The sequence below is a fragment of the Abrus precatorius genome, unplaced genomic scaffold (assembly GCF_003935025.1).
Source record: "Abrus precatorius isolate BTA unplaced genomic scaffold, Abrus_2018 Scaffold6, whole genome shotgun sequence".
Classification (NCBI taxonomy): domain Eukaryota; kingdom Viridiplantae; phylum Streptophyta; class Magnoliopsida; order Fabales; family Fabaceae; genus Abrus; species Abrus precatorius.
The window spans coordinates 4469125-4483249 of NW_020874406.1; the positions used below are offsets into that span (position 1 = coordinate 4469125).

Below are 14125 nucleotides of genomic sequence, written 5' to 3' on the forward strand. Positions count from 1 at the left end.
AGAATCACATTCTGCACTTAGGCACTCAACCCATTTTCAACTCAACTAGTCCAAATCCATCAATCATACATCTACACATATATACATATACATATACATATACACACACACATATATATATATATATATATATATATTCATACTCATTCCACATAAGAACACCATTATTACGCATTCAATGCGAATTCACAACATTCATATATACTTGTATACACATATATATACATTCAGATTTATATAAATAACAATAATTAATATTACAAAATTTGGGACGTTACAATCAGAGCCCACAATTATTTTTAATACAATTTTTAAATTAGTTTTATTGAAACTTAAATTTCTTTCTTTTTTCTATCTTTTTTCATAAAAAAGTCAACTTTCAATAACAATGGTGAAATTCTTTTTCTACATATCATGTATTAGTGTGATATAATTTTACTACTACTAATAATAAAATTTAATTAAAAAATATGTTTTGCCATTGTAAGTGGCAAAACTGGGATGACAATGTCTAAAAACACTATAAATTAAAAAATGATTTTGAGAAAAATTATATTTTAATGAATAGTTTAAAATTTTTTATAAAAATAAAAAAGTTGGCAACTTATGTAATATCTTGCAAATTATATAAAACAATTTAATTTAGTTTTCTAGATCATAAAATAGAAAGATAGATGGAAAAAGAAATTAAAATACTTCACTAATAACACTTACAAAACATCTCAATTTTAGTTTAAAAATAAATTTTCAAAATTTAAATTCTGAAAGTTTGGCAATTAATTTTTGAAAGTAAAAATAAAAGTAACTTTTAAAATTTAAATTTTAGAATTCAGTATTTAAAATAAGGTTTCAAAATTAAGTTTCTTAAAACCTATTAAATATACTTTCTTAAAATTAATTTATGAAAAGTTTATTTTTAGAATTAAATTTTTGAAAGCTATCGATGGCGAGACTCTTTATTTATTTAAAATTATTTTTTCTGGTGAGAGATAATGAGAAACTATGCAAATGAAAAACTATTCAAAGCTATTGATAGATAAATTTTTAGTGAAAGTACTTTTGAAAACAAATTATAAAAAATATATGGAGGTGGCTGATAAAAAAAAATTCAAGTGTAAAAAAGTAAGGTCCAACCTTAAACCCTAAAAATATATATATTTTTTTAGTGATGAATAGAGAAAGAAATGGTTACTTTTTTTATCACCGAAAAGGGTGAGTATTGAGCCCAAAACAAAAGGAAAATGGGTTGTGAAAGTGGGTCAATGGGTCGAAGCATTTCTTGGCATAAATCTTGTCTTTATTTCCTCGTTCGGCTTTAGAAACAGCACTGAATTGCTTCTCTATCCCAAAGCTGTGTAACTCTTCTGCCATGTTTTCTCCTCTTCTTTTCTGGCGACAGTGAGAAATCACAAACCTTGCTGCCCTAAGGTCTATTTCTCTGTCTCTTTCTAAGGTTGAGTTTTATTCCTCTACCACCTCTTTCGTTTCGTTTTAAATTTTTTTCAGAGATTGTTTTTGTACTATTATTCTACGTGGATGTGGTTGTACCATTCTTACCGGGAATTGCAATACCATTTTTGTGCTGATTTTTTTTGCTCTGTTTCATTTTGTTTGTGGTAATTGCAGGGGTTTGGCTTGTTTGGTTCATTAATTTCTTCCCTTTTTGCAGTTTCATATCTATTGTAGTCATTAACATTTGGAAAAGTTTATGCTTTTGGCAACTGGGCATCTTTTGATTTTTCAGGAAAGTAAAGGGAGGGAGGGGGCGTTTTGAAAAGAATCGTGCTTCTAAGGGTAATTTTGGAGTGTAGATAGTTACATGGCTGTTCAAACTTTTGTTTTTGTGTTTATAAGCGATGTTGCCTTGTCTTTTATGAGTATGAACTACGAATTTTCTTTTATGTAAAATATTTATGAATTTTTGATTGGCATACACTATTATGTTATTGACTATCCCAAGCATTGATAATGTTGGTGTATGACTTTTGCTTATCAAAGAGTATGTCTTAAGTGTAGGTAACATTTTATTTTTGAGCATTTACATGTGTGCAGTACAAATCCTTTATCTTGCGTCGTTAATATTTGATATAGCAGCCTTATCACTGTCTGCTTTACCATGATAGCATTTTTGAGCTCAGCAGCTTTGTGATGCTCTTTGTGATTGGTAACTACATAGTCTTGGATGGTAAAGTAAAATAACATATTAATAGATTCTTAGTTAAATAACTGTCTGCATTTATGTTTAAAGGAAATTAAATGAATTGAACGCTAATTCTTTCATAATTTTGGTACCTCATGTTTGTGTGTGATTAAAGAAGTTCCTTCACTTTTTCCTTCAAGGCTTGCAATTTGAATTTATATGACCTTCCACTTGAATTCTTCATCTGATCATTACTTTCCTTGAATGAACATTTATAATCATGAAAGCTATGGCAATGTTTTCCTTCAACTGTGTTTCCTTTGTAAGTTGGGTTTTTGGTAGCTTGTAGACAATGTATTTGCTTGTGTTTGTAGTTTCTTTGGAGATTGGACCTCAGTATAATGACACTATTGCTGGTTGCTAAATCAATTGATAATAACATTTAAATCTTAACTATCATTATGCAGGCAAGTTGCATTTAATGTTCATCTACAATGGCAAGATGGGATGCAATCCTCTCTCTTCCAGTTCAAAATCCTCCCACATTGGAATTTTCTGCTGTTGACCTAGTGTGGTCAAAAGTGGAAGGATGGCATGATAAATTAGATAGAGTTGCTCTAATTCCTTTTGCTAGAGTTGATGATTTTGTGAGGGGTGAATCTAATAATAAAGAATGTCCTACAAGATTTCATGTTGAAGCAAGGCGTCGACGGTCTCCATCAATGTCTTTCAAGCCAAAGGTTGATGGGATACTGGAGTATATTTTGTAAGTTGTAACTGTTTTTATTTAGTATCACATATTCTTCTTGTTTGTTGCATTCCAATGCATTGTAGATTTTAATACCATCTCAACATAGGTATTGGTGTTCCTTTGGTCCTGATGACCATAGAAAAGGCGGCATTGTTCGACCAAGCCGTACTACTTACGTTCCAAAGAAAAAAAACGCTGGTCGACCAAATACTAAGAGAGGTTGTACTTGTCACTTTATTGTGAAACGCCTCATAGCTGAACCATCAGTTGCCCTAATCATATATAATGATGATAAGCATGTGGATAAAAAGGGTTTGCCATGCCATGGTCCCCAGGACAAAAAAGCTGCTGGTACACGGGCTATGTTTGCCCCATATATCTCAGAAGATCTCCGACTTCGGGTTTTATCTCTTCTATATGTTGGAGTCTCTGTGGAAACCATTATGCAGAGGCACAATGAATCAGTTGAGAGACAAGGTGGTCCATGTAACCGTGATGACCTTTTGACCCATCGTTATGTTCGACGACAAGAGAGGGCAATCCGTCGTTCTACATATGAGCTACATGATGATGATGCTGTTAGTATCAGCATGTGGGTTGAAAGCCACCAAAATCATGTTTTCTTCTATGAAGATTTCTCTGATTCAGATCCATTTACTTTAGGCATTCAAACTGAGTGGCAGCTGCAACAAATGATCAGATTTGGGAACCGTGGTCTGCTTGCTTCAGATTCAAGATTTGGTACAAATAAATTACAGGTCTGTTACTTCCTTTTTCCCTTGACTTGAAGTAACTGGAAACATGTTTGTTTTTATTTAGTTTCAAAGAAGCTAAACACAAGCCCATTCATAATTCCATCCAGTACCCCATTCACAGTCTTCTAGTGTTCAACTCGGACAAGAAGGCCATTCCTGTGGCTTGGATAATAGCACCAAGGTTTTCAAGTTTGGATGCAAATCGATGGATGAGGGCTCTTTACAATAGAGTTCACACCAAAGATCCTACTTGGAAGTTGGCTGGCTTCATAGTAGATGATCCAATGTATGATGTTCTAGCAATCAGGTTGGTTCAATTTATCTGTTAAGTTAATATTCTTTTAATCTTGATTAAAATATGGAAAAGCATTGCAAAATTTTATTTTTCTTTCAATATTATAGTTTGGGAAATCAGATATCTAATACTTTTATTAATAATTTCTGTCTGTTTATGAAGTAAAAGTCATTTGAATGGGGTTTGGAGGTATTAAGTCATTGGGTAATTTTTCTATTTGCAAAGTGCATAAGGTGGGGACTCCTTGTTTGGGGGAAAGCCTATGTTGTCTCTGCTATTCCCTAATCCAGTCTAAAACACCAGATTTTGTTCCAATAATAAACACAAAAATTCAGTTTATTTGCTCTTAAGATTATCAGATTGTTCTCTCAGATGGTAATAATCAAATCACTATTTCTCCAAAACCATACATGCTCTGTATATTAACAAGCTTAAAGGATGAGTGGGTTGGAGTGAAAATATAGTATAGTCTTTCTTCTTAGTCATGAGATGTGGTGCTTGTGTGCTGTGCGTCTGTGACAATGCTGATGACCAGTCCAAATGCTTGTATAGAAATCTATTTAGCATTCTGAAATCTGAAGTATGAAACCTTGTTATGCTTTACCGTATCAATTCAAGGAATTTATTTTGTCGTAATTCCTAGGGTAACAAGTGTTTATATTCTGTATTTTTCAGGGACGTATTTCAGTGTTCAGTATTGATAAGTTTTTGGCGAGTTCGTCATTTGTGGCATAAAAACATAGTAAAGCGTTTGGAAACTGATATGCAGATAAAGATATCAAAACGGCTTGGGTGGATAGTGGATAATATTTGCCGCCTTCAAGGAAAGATGCCACTTTTTGAAGATTTCATGGAAGACTTCATTGATGAATCCAAATTTATGGACTATTTCAAGGCCACCTGGCATCCTAGAATAGGTTAGTAATATCTAATTGTGGAACATGATGTGATTTTCTTCTGAGATTGAAAAATAACAGTATGCTCACAACCTTTTACAATTGTGATTGTTCTTATTACCCTTCTGCATTAGAAAGGAAGAAAAAATCATCATTTTCTTTGATGCAGCTTGTGCTGGTAAATGCATGAGTTTTCGATTATAAAATTCTGTGTATACATAAAAATTTTATTTTAATTGTAAATAAAATTTTAGTACTGCTTTTCATGACAATTTTAAATTATTATGATAAATTTGTTAATAATTTATAATAACAGTCTAGTATTATTCTTGAAAAAAATATTTATTTTGAGAGTTTAGCTTCTTCCAGACACTTAGACTTATAATATATTTAATAGCATATTAAATAAAGTGATATGAGTGGAAATGTGGGCTTGGACTGTGAGGAAAGGCCCAAGGTGTGGAGAGTATATGTAAGGAGATACCCGGATAAAGGGAGTAAAGATGAGGTGGCAGGGGTTGTAGCAGAATTGCCAAACAGTGAGAAATGAAGATTTGGCATATATGGGGAATGATTAGGAGAGAGAGAAGGAAGCAGATTTTCTGGAAATTCGATTATGTGCAGAGGGCAGTAGCCTCTCTGAAGGAGCTGTGCTCTGTGGCAGTGTGATTATATTTTCTTCTATATTGTTTTTTTTACAGCAAATAATACAATCATTCCCCGATTCTCTCAGTCATTTCTGTTGTCTATTTTTTGGTTTCTAACATAAAGTATTTAATTTTATTAACTAGCAGGGATATAAAAGTTAGTTCTAAGAAAATGTACACACAGAGAGACAGATATATTCGTAATCGAGATAGTAAAACATAATTCATTCATATTGTGGTATACCTGACTATATGGTAAATAACAAACAGTTAATCAATTTGACTGATGCCAAGATATTGTCATGATGATTCTAATGATTTTGCCAAGGGTATATGGTTTTAAAATTGACTTTAACCATGTTCTGAAAACTACATAATTGTACTGGTAGAAGAGATATGTCTAATAATGTGGTGTACTGCTGTGGCCCTTATTTGATGTGCAAAACCACTCAATATTTACATATTAACTATTTCTATTTGATGGAAACTAGGTATCTTATTAAGAAGAATTAGGGATGAACTCTGTCCCCAATTACAAAAAACACACTGCAGAACTTTGAGGTCTGCACCTCCTCCGAATGCCATAAAAGCCCAATTTCCTCTCCCAAATCACCTGCCGTCCCTCTTTAATCTCCCCTGTTATTTATAGGCAACATGCCTTATTCAAACTAACTCATAACTAACTCCTAATGGGGGTTGACTAAGCAATCTATTTAGACAAACTATTAATGGGGGTTGCATACCTAACACTATTTGTGACTGTTGCTGTTATCTTGTACTAATAATCATAGTAGTCAATCTCGAATAGTGGCACGGCTAACCTCAAAAACGCTATTCTGAAGTTTTAATGCAAACACATATATGCTGAAAAATATAAAATTAATATACAAATTTGGAACAAAACAAAAAAGGAAAACTCAAATTAGAGAAAGAAATAAATAACAAAAAGCAAAGGGTGCAGGAGAAGCCGTTGCTTCTACTTGAAGCTTTGAAATTTGAAACAGAACAAAGTAGGAGAATCAAAATAGAGAAAGAAATAGAAAAAACAGAGAGAAAAAGAGAAGAAATGAGAGGAGAGCTGAGGAGAGAGTTGAAAGGTGAGTTGAAGGGCTAGGGGCTGCGAGAGGGAGGGAGAAGATTCAGAAAATAAAGGGGGCTGAAATCCTAAGATTGCCCTCCCCCCTTTTTAAAAGCCCCAAATGTTAAAAAAACAAAGAGCAGATTCAGAATTTTTAAGCAAAATAGAATAGTGGCCGCTATAGCCACGACACTGAACCGCGATGCTACAGGGTTGCCATAGTGGAACTGCGCCGTCCGCTCCGCTACGTTGCAATAGCGGCTGCTATTGATAACTATGCTAATAATATCTGCAGGATTTTATTTGTTGAGTATTTGGCTGTGAATTTAATGTCTATCAAGTTAAATATAAGATCATATTGGTTTTCGGGGATATAATTATAACATGACATTGTTATTGTAAGTTATGTACATTGTTGGAATTATTTTGTCCTTTTGATGCAGGAGCATGGACCAATGCTCTTCAAACTCTTCCTCTTGCTAGCCAAGAGTCCTGTGCAGCAATGGAGTTTTACCACAACCAACTGAAGGTCAGGTTGTTGAATGAGAAAGACATCAGTGTCTATAAGCGTGCTGATTGGTTGGTTGACAAGTTGGGTACAAAAGTCCATGCTTATTTCTGGCTTGATGAGTACACTGGAAAAGATGATTTTGCGCGATATTGGAAAAATGAATGGATTAGTGGTTTGACATCATGGCGCAAAGCACTAAAGATTCCAGATACCAATGTCTTACTGGAAGATGGATGTGCCAAGGTTACTGATCAGCATGATCTAGATAAAGCTTATGTTGTCTGGAATCCTGGTTCAACGTTGAGCATTTGTGATTGTAGTTGGGCACAAGATGGCAACCTTTGTGAACATATCCTGAAAGTTCTTAGTATCTGCCGAAGGAGAGGGTCCATTTTACCATCTATCGGCTTATTTCAGTATCAGCAGGCACTAAATAAGATGTTGCATTGCCCACCTTTTGATTCTTTAATTCGTGATCACGCTGTGTCATTGGCAGTTTCAGTCCAGAAGCAGTTAAATACACTACTCGATAAAGAAGGCATCCAGACTGTTATGGATCCCCATGAGAAACGGATCATTATTGATGTTCAACAAGAAAGCTCCAGGGTAGTCTCAACTAACCAGGATCAGGACTTAGTAAGTCAGATGTGTGTCATCAATGACGTTTTATTACAGGATGGTGATGGCTGTGAGGATAGAAATGAAGGCCCTGGATGTGCAAGCGTGATGAATGATATCGCTGATCATGTAGATCATGGCAGTACTAGAAACAGCAAACCAATTGAGAGCGTTGGAGAGGACAGTTTGACTGCTGACATGGATCTTGACCCACCATCAATTTCTGTTTCCCTTCCCAGATTGCAGTCGGTTGATGAGACTGTTTCAGGTACTGCAATCCAAGAGAACAAAGAGTGGGATTTGTCTACTACAGGAAATGAGATTTCAGCTTCCAATAATTGTGCTGTGTCTAATGATAAGATTGAAGAAAATATTTTAGATACAGGTTGCAAAGATTGTGTTATGGATGTGGATCACCCAGCCTTAGATGACCCCTCTTCAACAACATTGGATGTGAAGCATAGTGAAACACTTGAGAATGGTGTCAATGATGTTCCCAGAGTTTTTTCTTGCACGATAGATGGTGATAGCCACTCGAGTTCTCCATCCACTGCTACAGCTGTTAAGCCACCCGCAATTGATATGGATGAAAATTCAGGTATCATCAAGAAGGATGTGAGTTTGGGATCAAATACATGAAAGAGAGCATAAATCAATACACAGATGACAGTTAGATGTTGATGCCAATAAAGAGTGGGTTAGTGAGACTAATTCTTTTAAAAATTAAAATCTCTTACCCTCAAATATTACATGTCTAGATAATGCTAATAAAGTTCTGCTCTAGTGAGGTTATTAATCTGCTTGAAGCTGTCATAGCACTAACTTTGCTGATAAAACTTCATCACAACAAATTGCTGAGCTGATACTCCCTTCGATTCTTCCTTGTCCTTATCTCCAATTCATCAGTTGATGCATGTGAGATTATATCTATTCTTTTCTCAGTAACGAAAATTGTGCTGATTAGCTAAGCTATTGTACTTGTGTAAATACGAGTCCTAATTTCTATGGAGTTACATTTAATTCACCAAGATATTCTGATTTGTTATGGATAGGAAAGGAATGTCGCTTCTTTCACCCGTTCTTTGGTGGGTTTTTTTTTTTTTTTTTTTTTTTTTTTTTTTTTTTTTTTTATAATAATGAAAACAGAGTATTTAGTGGAGTTATGCCTTGGCTTACACTGTTTGATGTAGTATCAATAGCATTGACCTTGACAATCTTTTCTAGTTAAGTGTTTTTATCATTTCAAATAACAAATATTTTCTGAATAAGAAAATTGAATATTTTATGATAATAATGATGAGTGTAGTAATAATAAAACTAGATATTCTATTGCTTGATCATGGTCCTTTTAGGTTTAGCTCCTTTGTTAATCTGATTTTGTTGGATTTAGCTTCTCTAAAATGTTCAAAGTAATGACTCATTCATGTTGATTTAAAATTATGTTAGTAAAATGTTTAAATTTAAATTAACGACGGACGAGTCTTCATTTTTTTAACTTTACTTTATACAAATAATGCTTGTGTTAAATTGAGTTTTATTTCCTTCCTTCCTCACTGGGGTGGTAATTGTCAAACACAAGATAACATTAACATTAGTGGGGGATTCTTCTCTATATGCAGTCAGATGACACCTTGTTTTTGGTTTCATGGTGTTAGACAACAATCAGGGATATGCAATTATAAATTAAGGATTTAATTGATTCCTTTGTAATTATGATTGATCTCAATGTATTATTATATATACACTTCATGTGTGAACAGTACCTGCGACCACTATATCGCTGTGGTTGCTGTCCCAAATTGTCGTCGCACGTTCCTCCACACGTGGCCTCCTCTCTTCGAAAACAATTTTGTACACAAATTACATATTGAAAATGGTTAATTAGTTTCTAGATGTTATTTTATTTTTTAAATAGGCCCCATTAATTATAAAAACTCGTTTAATTAACAATTCACATGTAAGGATTATAATTTTTTTTTTTGAAATTTAATAAATTTTTAAAAACATGAAATAATCAACCATAATTTTATTATCTAAGTTAAAAAAATGAAAAAAAATAAATCATATTAACGTTCTAATTTTATACTTGATATTTATTTTATTTTCTTAGGACGTAAATGACTTCAAAATTATTCAAATTAATGTCATGTGAAACTTGAAAAAAAAAAGATTGTGATGATGTTTTTTTAATTTTTTTTAAAAGATTAATCTAATATCATAAATTTTAGTGGATAATTTTATTTTAAAATATATTTGAATAAAGAACACTTGTGTTGAGAAGTTTCATTTGTTTTTCTTAACAATTAAATATATTATAAAACTCATAAGTTATGAATAATTCGTACTCGAGATATGTTTTAGTACAAGTGGTTGCAGTTTTGTTTGAATTAGTTGAGATCAAATGTTGTCCCATCCAATTAAAAAAATCTTGCAATTTGATTTAAATCAATTTTAAAATATTATCAAAATTGAATTAATTTATATATATTTCTTTGGATCGATTAATTCAGTTTTTACTTCCCCCCCCCCCCCTCTATTTTTTAAAGAATAATACTTTTTTTTGGGTTAAAGGTGAAAATCCATTAAGTAAAGTACTTAGGAGTAGAGTTCGAAACTAACGCATCAATTATTTTAGTAGTAATTTCATTATTTAAGAATAATTTTTATTAAACAAAAAGAAATTATATATATATACACGTACATATGTATTACAGTATTACATCTCATCATCAACAATAACTTGATTTAAATTATAAATCATATATCAAAATAATTTTGACATTTTTATATTAAAATAGTAATTTATTCAGTTTGTTTCCCTTTGGTTTGATTTTAAATATTAGAAAAAGTGTTGAATACAACCAATTAAAAAAATGCAAATTTTCAGTTTTGAATTTTTATTTTATTAATAGTTTGTCTGCTTTCTAGTCTTTTTGAATTAGAATGAATCGAATTGATTTTTAAACACTCATAACTTGTGTTTGGATGAAAACCTTAAAAATTTTAGAGAATTTAATTTCTTAAAAATAAAATTACATCACTTGAATTTTTATAATTTTAAAATATTTTATTTTAGATAGAGTAATTAATTTTTTTTATTTTAAAATTTTATGTTTGAACGAAGTATATTATCAGTTTGTTTAATTTCATCTTCAACCGTAAGCATTACCACCTTTGAGTATCGTGGAAGAAATGATGAGATGATTAAATTGAAAATGAAGAAGTTGAAAGAGAAAAAGAGCGAATAGAAATAAAAATGCAAATACAAGTTAGTCTATATATATATATATATATATATATATATATTCAAGATTGGTTAATGTGAAATGCAAATTTAAATATTTGTATCTCTTCGTAACTTTTCATACAATGTTAGATTGACTTAATCCAATTATTAATTTGAATGTTTTTATTAAATATATCAAATTTATTAATTTTATTTGAAAATAAATAAAATATTACTTTATTGCGTTACTTTTATTTTAATGTGTAATGTGTTTTTAGAATAAGTAAATATCAACTTTTAGATAATATACATATAATTGTTTAAATTATATGAAATTGATATATATGATCACGAAGATAAATTGATATACATAATCATGAAGATGATATAACATGATTTAATAATTAGATTGATTAATTTTATATTTTATAAAAAATAATTAAAATATATAAAATGTCCAACTTTAACAGCCAATGTTAATGGATCTTGACTCTCTCTATATATGTATATAGACACATATGGAGAGATTTTCTGAGAGAGGGAAAAGGAGATCTATATAAAAACATTAGTGAGAAAGCGTCAAAGTTAAAAAAGATAGTGAGTTCATAATTTTTTTTTTAAATTCTTATTTTTTTGTGTGTAGAGTTTGTAATTTATAATTTTAGTTTATTAAAAATCTTTAAATTTTAAATTTTTTATTGAATATCTAAATAAAGTATACACAATTTTAATTTCATAAAAACTGAATTCTTCATTTTTTTTATAATGATTGAATACTTCATTTTGAAGTCTATGTCCAAACATACTCTCATATTTTAATAATTTTAAATTAAAATTCTATTTGTTTGTAAGTGTTGGTGTTTAAACACGATTTTTACACATACTCACACACGGTTCTCTTTGTTAGAGACTAAGTTTAATATTAATTGATTACGAGAGTAAAATTGAAAGTTATATAGGTACACGCCTCATATGATTGGTTTTTATAGTTAACTAATTATTTAATAAACAACTATTTAACTATCAATAGAATTTTAACTAATTACAACACTCCCTCTTAGTTAAAATTTTGTCTCGCATTTTCTTGAACTTGATACTGTTTAGAGATTTGGTTAGTATGTATGCTTACTACTCCTTAGACCTGTAGAACTCAAGTTCAAGCTTCTATTTGCTTACTTGATCTCTTAAGAAATGAAGCTTTGTTTATATATGTTTACTATTCTCATATGCAATTGAATGCTTTACCAAATCAATAGCTGATCTGTTATCAATCAGTAATCTTATAGGTCTAGTTAATTCCATATTTAGCTCTTTCATCATAGCCTCAAGCCAAACTGATTCACATATTGCCATAACTGCAGAGATATATTCTGCCTCACATATTTATAAAAAAAGCAACAACTCCTTCCTTCTTTTAATACCAATAAATTGGTGCTGACTCAAATTTGAAAACATATCATGAGGTGCTTTTCCTATCCCTTTTCTCTCCACACCAATCTGAGTCACTATAACCATAAACCTCTCTGTCTGTATTCTTCTTATTGTGAGGATTGAAAATTTCCAAATCCAGAGTACCCTTCAAGTACCTTAGAATTCTCTTTGCTGCTTAAAAATGAGAAGTCCTAGGTTGCCTTATAAATCTACTTATCAACCTAACACTATATGCAATATCTGGTCTGGTATTGCATAAATATCTCAGTGACCCCACAATCTACTTGTACAAAATAGGATCTATTACTTCATTTTATTCTAGTTGAAAACAAATTTTAGGCTAAACAAGAGTAATAGCTGAATTACAGTCACTCATATTGAACCTTTCTAAAATATCAACATTTTTCTTCTAGTGTATGAACATTCCTTTACTTGTCTTGACAAATTCAATGCCTAGAAACTATGATAACTCTCCTAAATCTGTCATTTAAAAATCCTACATGATATTTTTCTTAAACTTAACTATATCATCCAAGTTGCTTCTAGTTATCAAGAGATCATCTACATAGAGACAAATGATCAATAAATTGCTCTTATGATTTCTGATATTGATGCCATGCTTAGTAGCGTATTTACTGAATTTCTATTGAATCAAAAAACCACCAATCTTCAAATTCCAAGCTCTTGGAGCTTGTTTAAGGTCATATAAAACCTTCTTCAATGTATTGAATTTTTCTTCTTGTTTGCTTACTACATATCATGGTGGTTGTGTAGTGTAAACTTCTTCTTGTAGAGGACCATTAAGGAATTCTGACTTCACATCAAGTTGATAAATTGGCCCACCTCTATGATTTGCCACAGCTACAATCAATCTCATAGTGTTAAGCCTTGCTACTGGAGTGAACACTTTATTGTAATCTTGACCATACTTTTGTAAAAATCCTCTTGCAACAAGCCTAACCTTGTATCTAGACACCTTTCTGTTTGAATTCATTTTAGTTTTAAAAACTCACTTCACATTAATTGATTTCTTTTCATTTGGTAAATCAACCAATTTTTAAGTCTTATTCTTTTCAATTAACTTTAATTCTTCCTCCATGGCATTTCTCTAATGAACACTCTAACCTTGTATCTAGACACCTTTCTATTTGAATTCATTTTGGTTTTAAAAACTCACTTCACATCAATTGATTTCTTTTCATTTGGTAAATCAACCAATTTTTAAGTCTTATTCTTTTCAATTAACTTTAATTCTTCCTTCATGGCATTTCTCTAATGAACACTCTTCCTCCTGACTTATTGATTCTGATTCAGCAAGCAAGGCAAAATGCACTAATTCTCTCTCTATATTGATTGTTGTATCAGAATAAACTTCATAGTCTCTACTGAATGAGGTGCATGTCTTGTCCTTTGAGACCTTCTTGGCTAGTGGTCAAGTGATTCAGTAGTACACTAAATATTATTTGGATCATCAAAGTGCATAAGAACATTTATCTCAGATGTTATTTTAGACCAATCCCATCTTTGTGATTCATCAATGAGGACATCTCTACTAATGTGAACCTTCTTACTTCTAGAATTATATAGTTTATAAGCACATGTTGGATGGTAGCCAATGAGAACCATTGATTCTGCTTTGTCATCCAGCTTCTTCCTAAGTTGTTTAGGCACATGTTTAAAATATAGTGTGTTAAAAAATTCAGAAGTGGCTCACAGTTGGCTTTTAATATGACCATGCTTCCTCAAAAGTACATCCAACTAACTTTGTTTCTCACTC

General features: G+C 31.5%; 1 protein-coding gene across 3 annotated transcripts; it reads left to right on the plus strand.

Moving 5' to 3' along the window:
• Nucleotides 1-1178: 1178 nt before the first annotated feature.
• On the plus strand, nt 1179-8763 carry LOC113868533. Of its 3 annotated transcripts, XM_027504186.1 has the most exons (7): nt 1327-1428; nt 1745-1794; nt 2608-2906; nt 2998-3649; nt 3754-3953; nt 4617-4858; nt 7006-8737. In XM_027504186.1, the coding sequence occupies exons 3-7, from the start codon at nt 2635-2637 to the stop codon at nt 8328-8330; spliced, it is 2691 nt and encodes an 896-aa protein (XP_027359987.1). In that variant the 5' UTR covers nt 1327-1428; nt 1745-1794; nt 2608-2634; the 3' UTR covers nt 8331-8737. The 3 variants fall into 3 exon arrangements, with proteins under 3 accessions (XP_027359985.1, XP_027359986.1, XP_027359987.1); XM_027504184.1 differs by lacking the exon at nt 1745-1794 and having other exon boundaries at nt 1179-1453; nt 7006-8763; XM_027504185.1 differs by lacking the exon at nt 1745-1794 and having other exon boundaries at nt 1263-1428; nt 7006-8762.
• The last annotated feature ends 5362 nt before the right edge of the window (nt 8764-14125 follow it).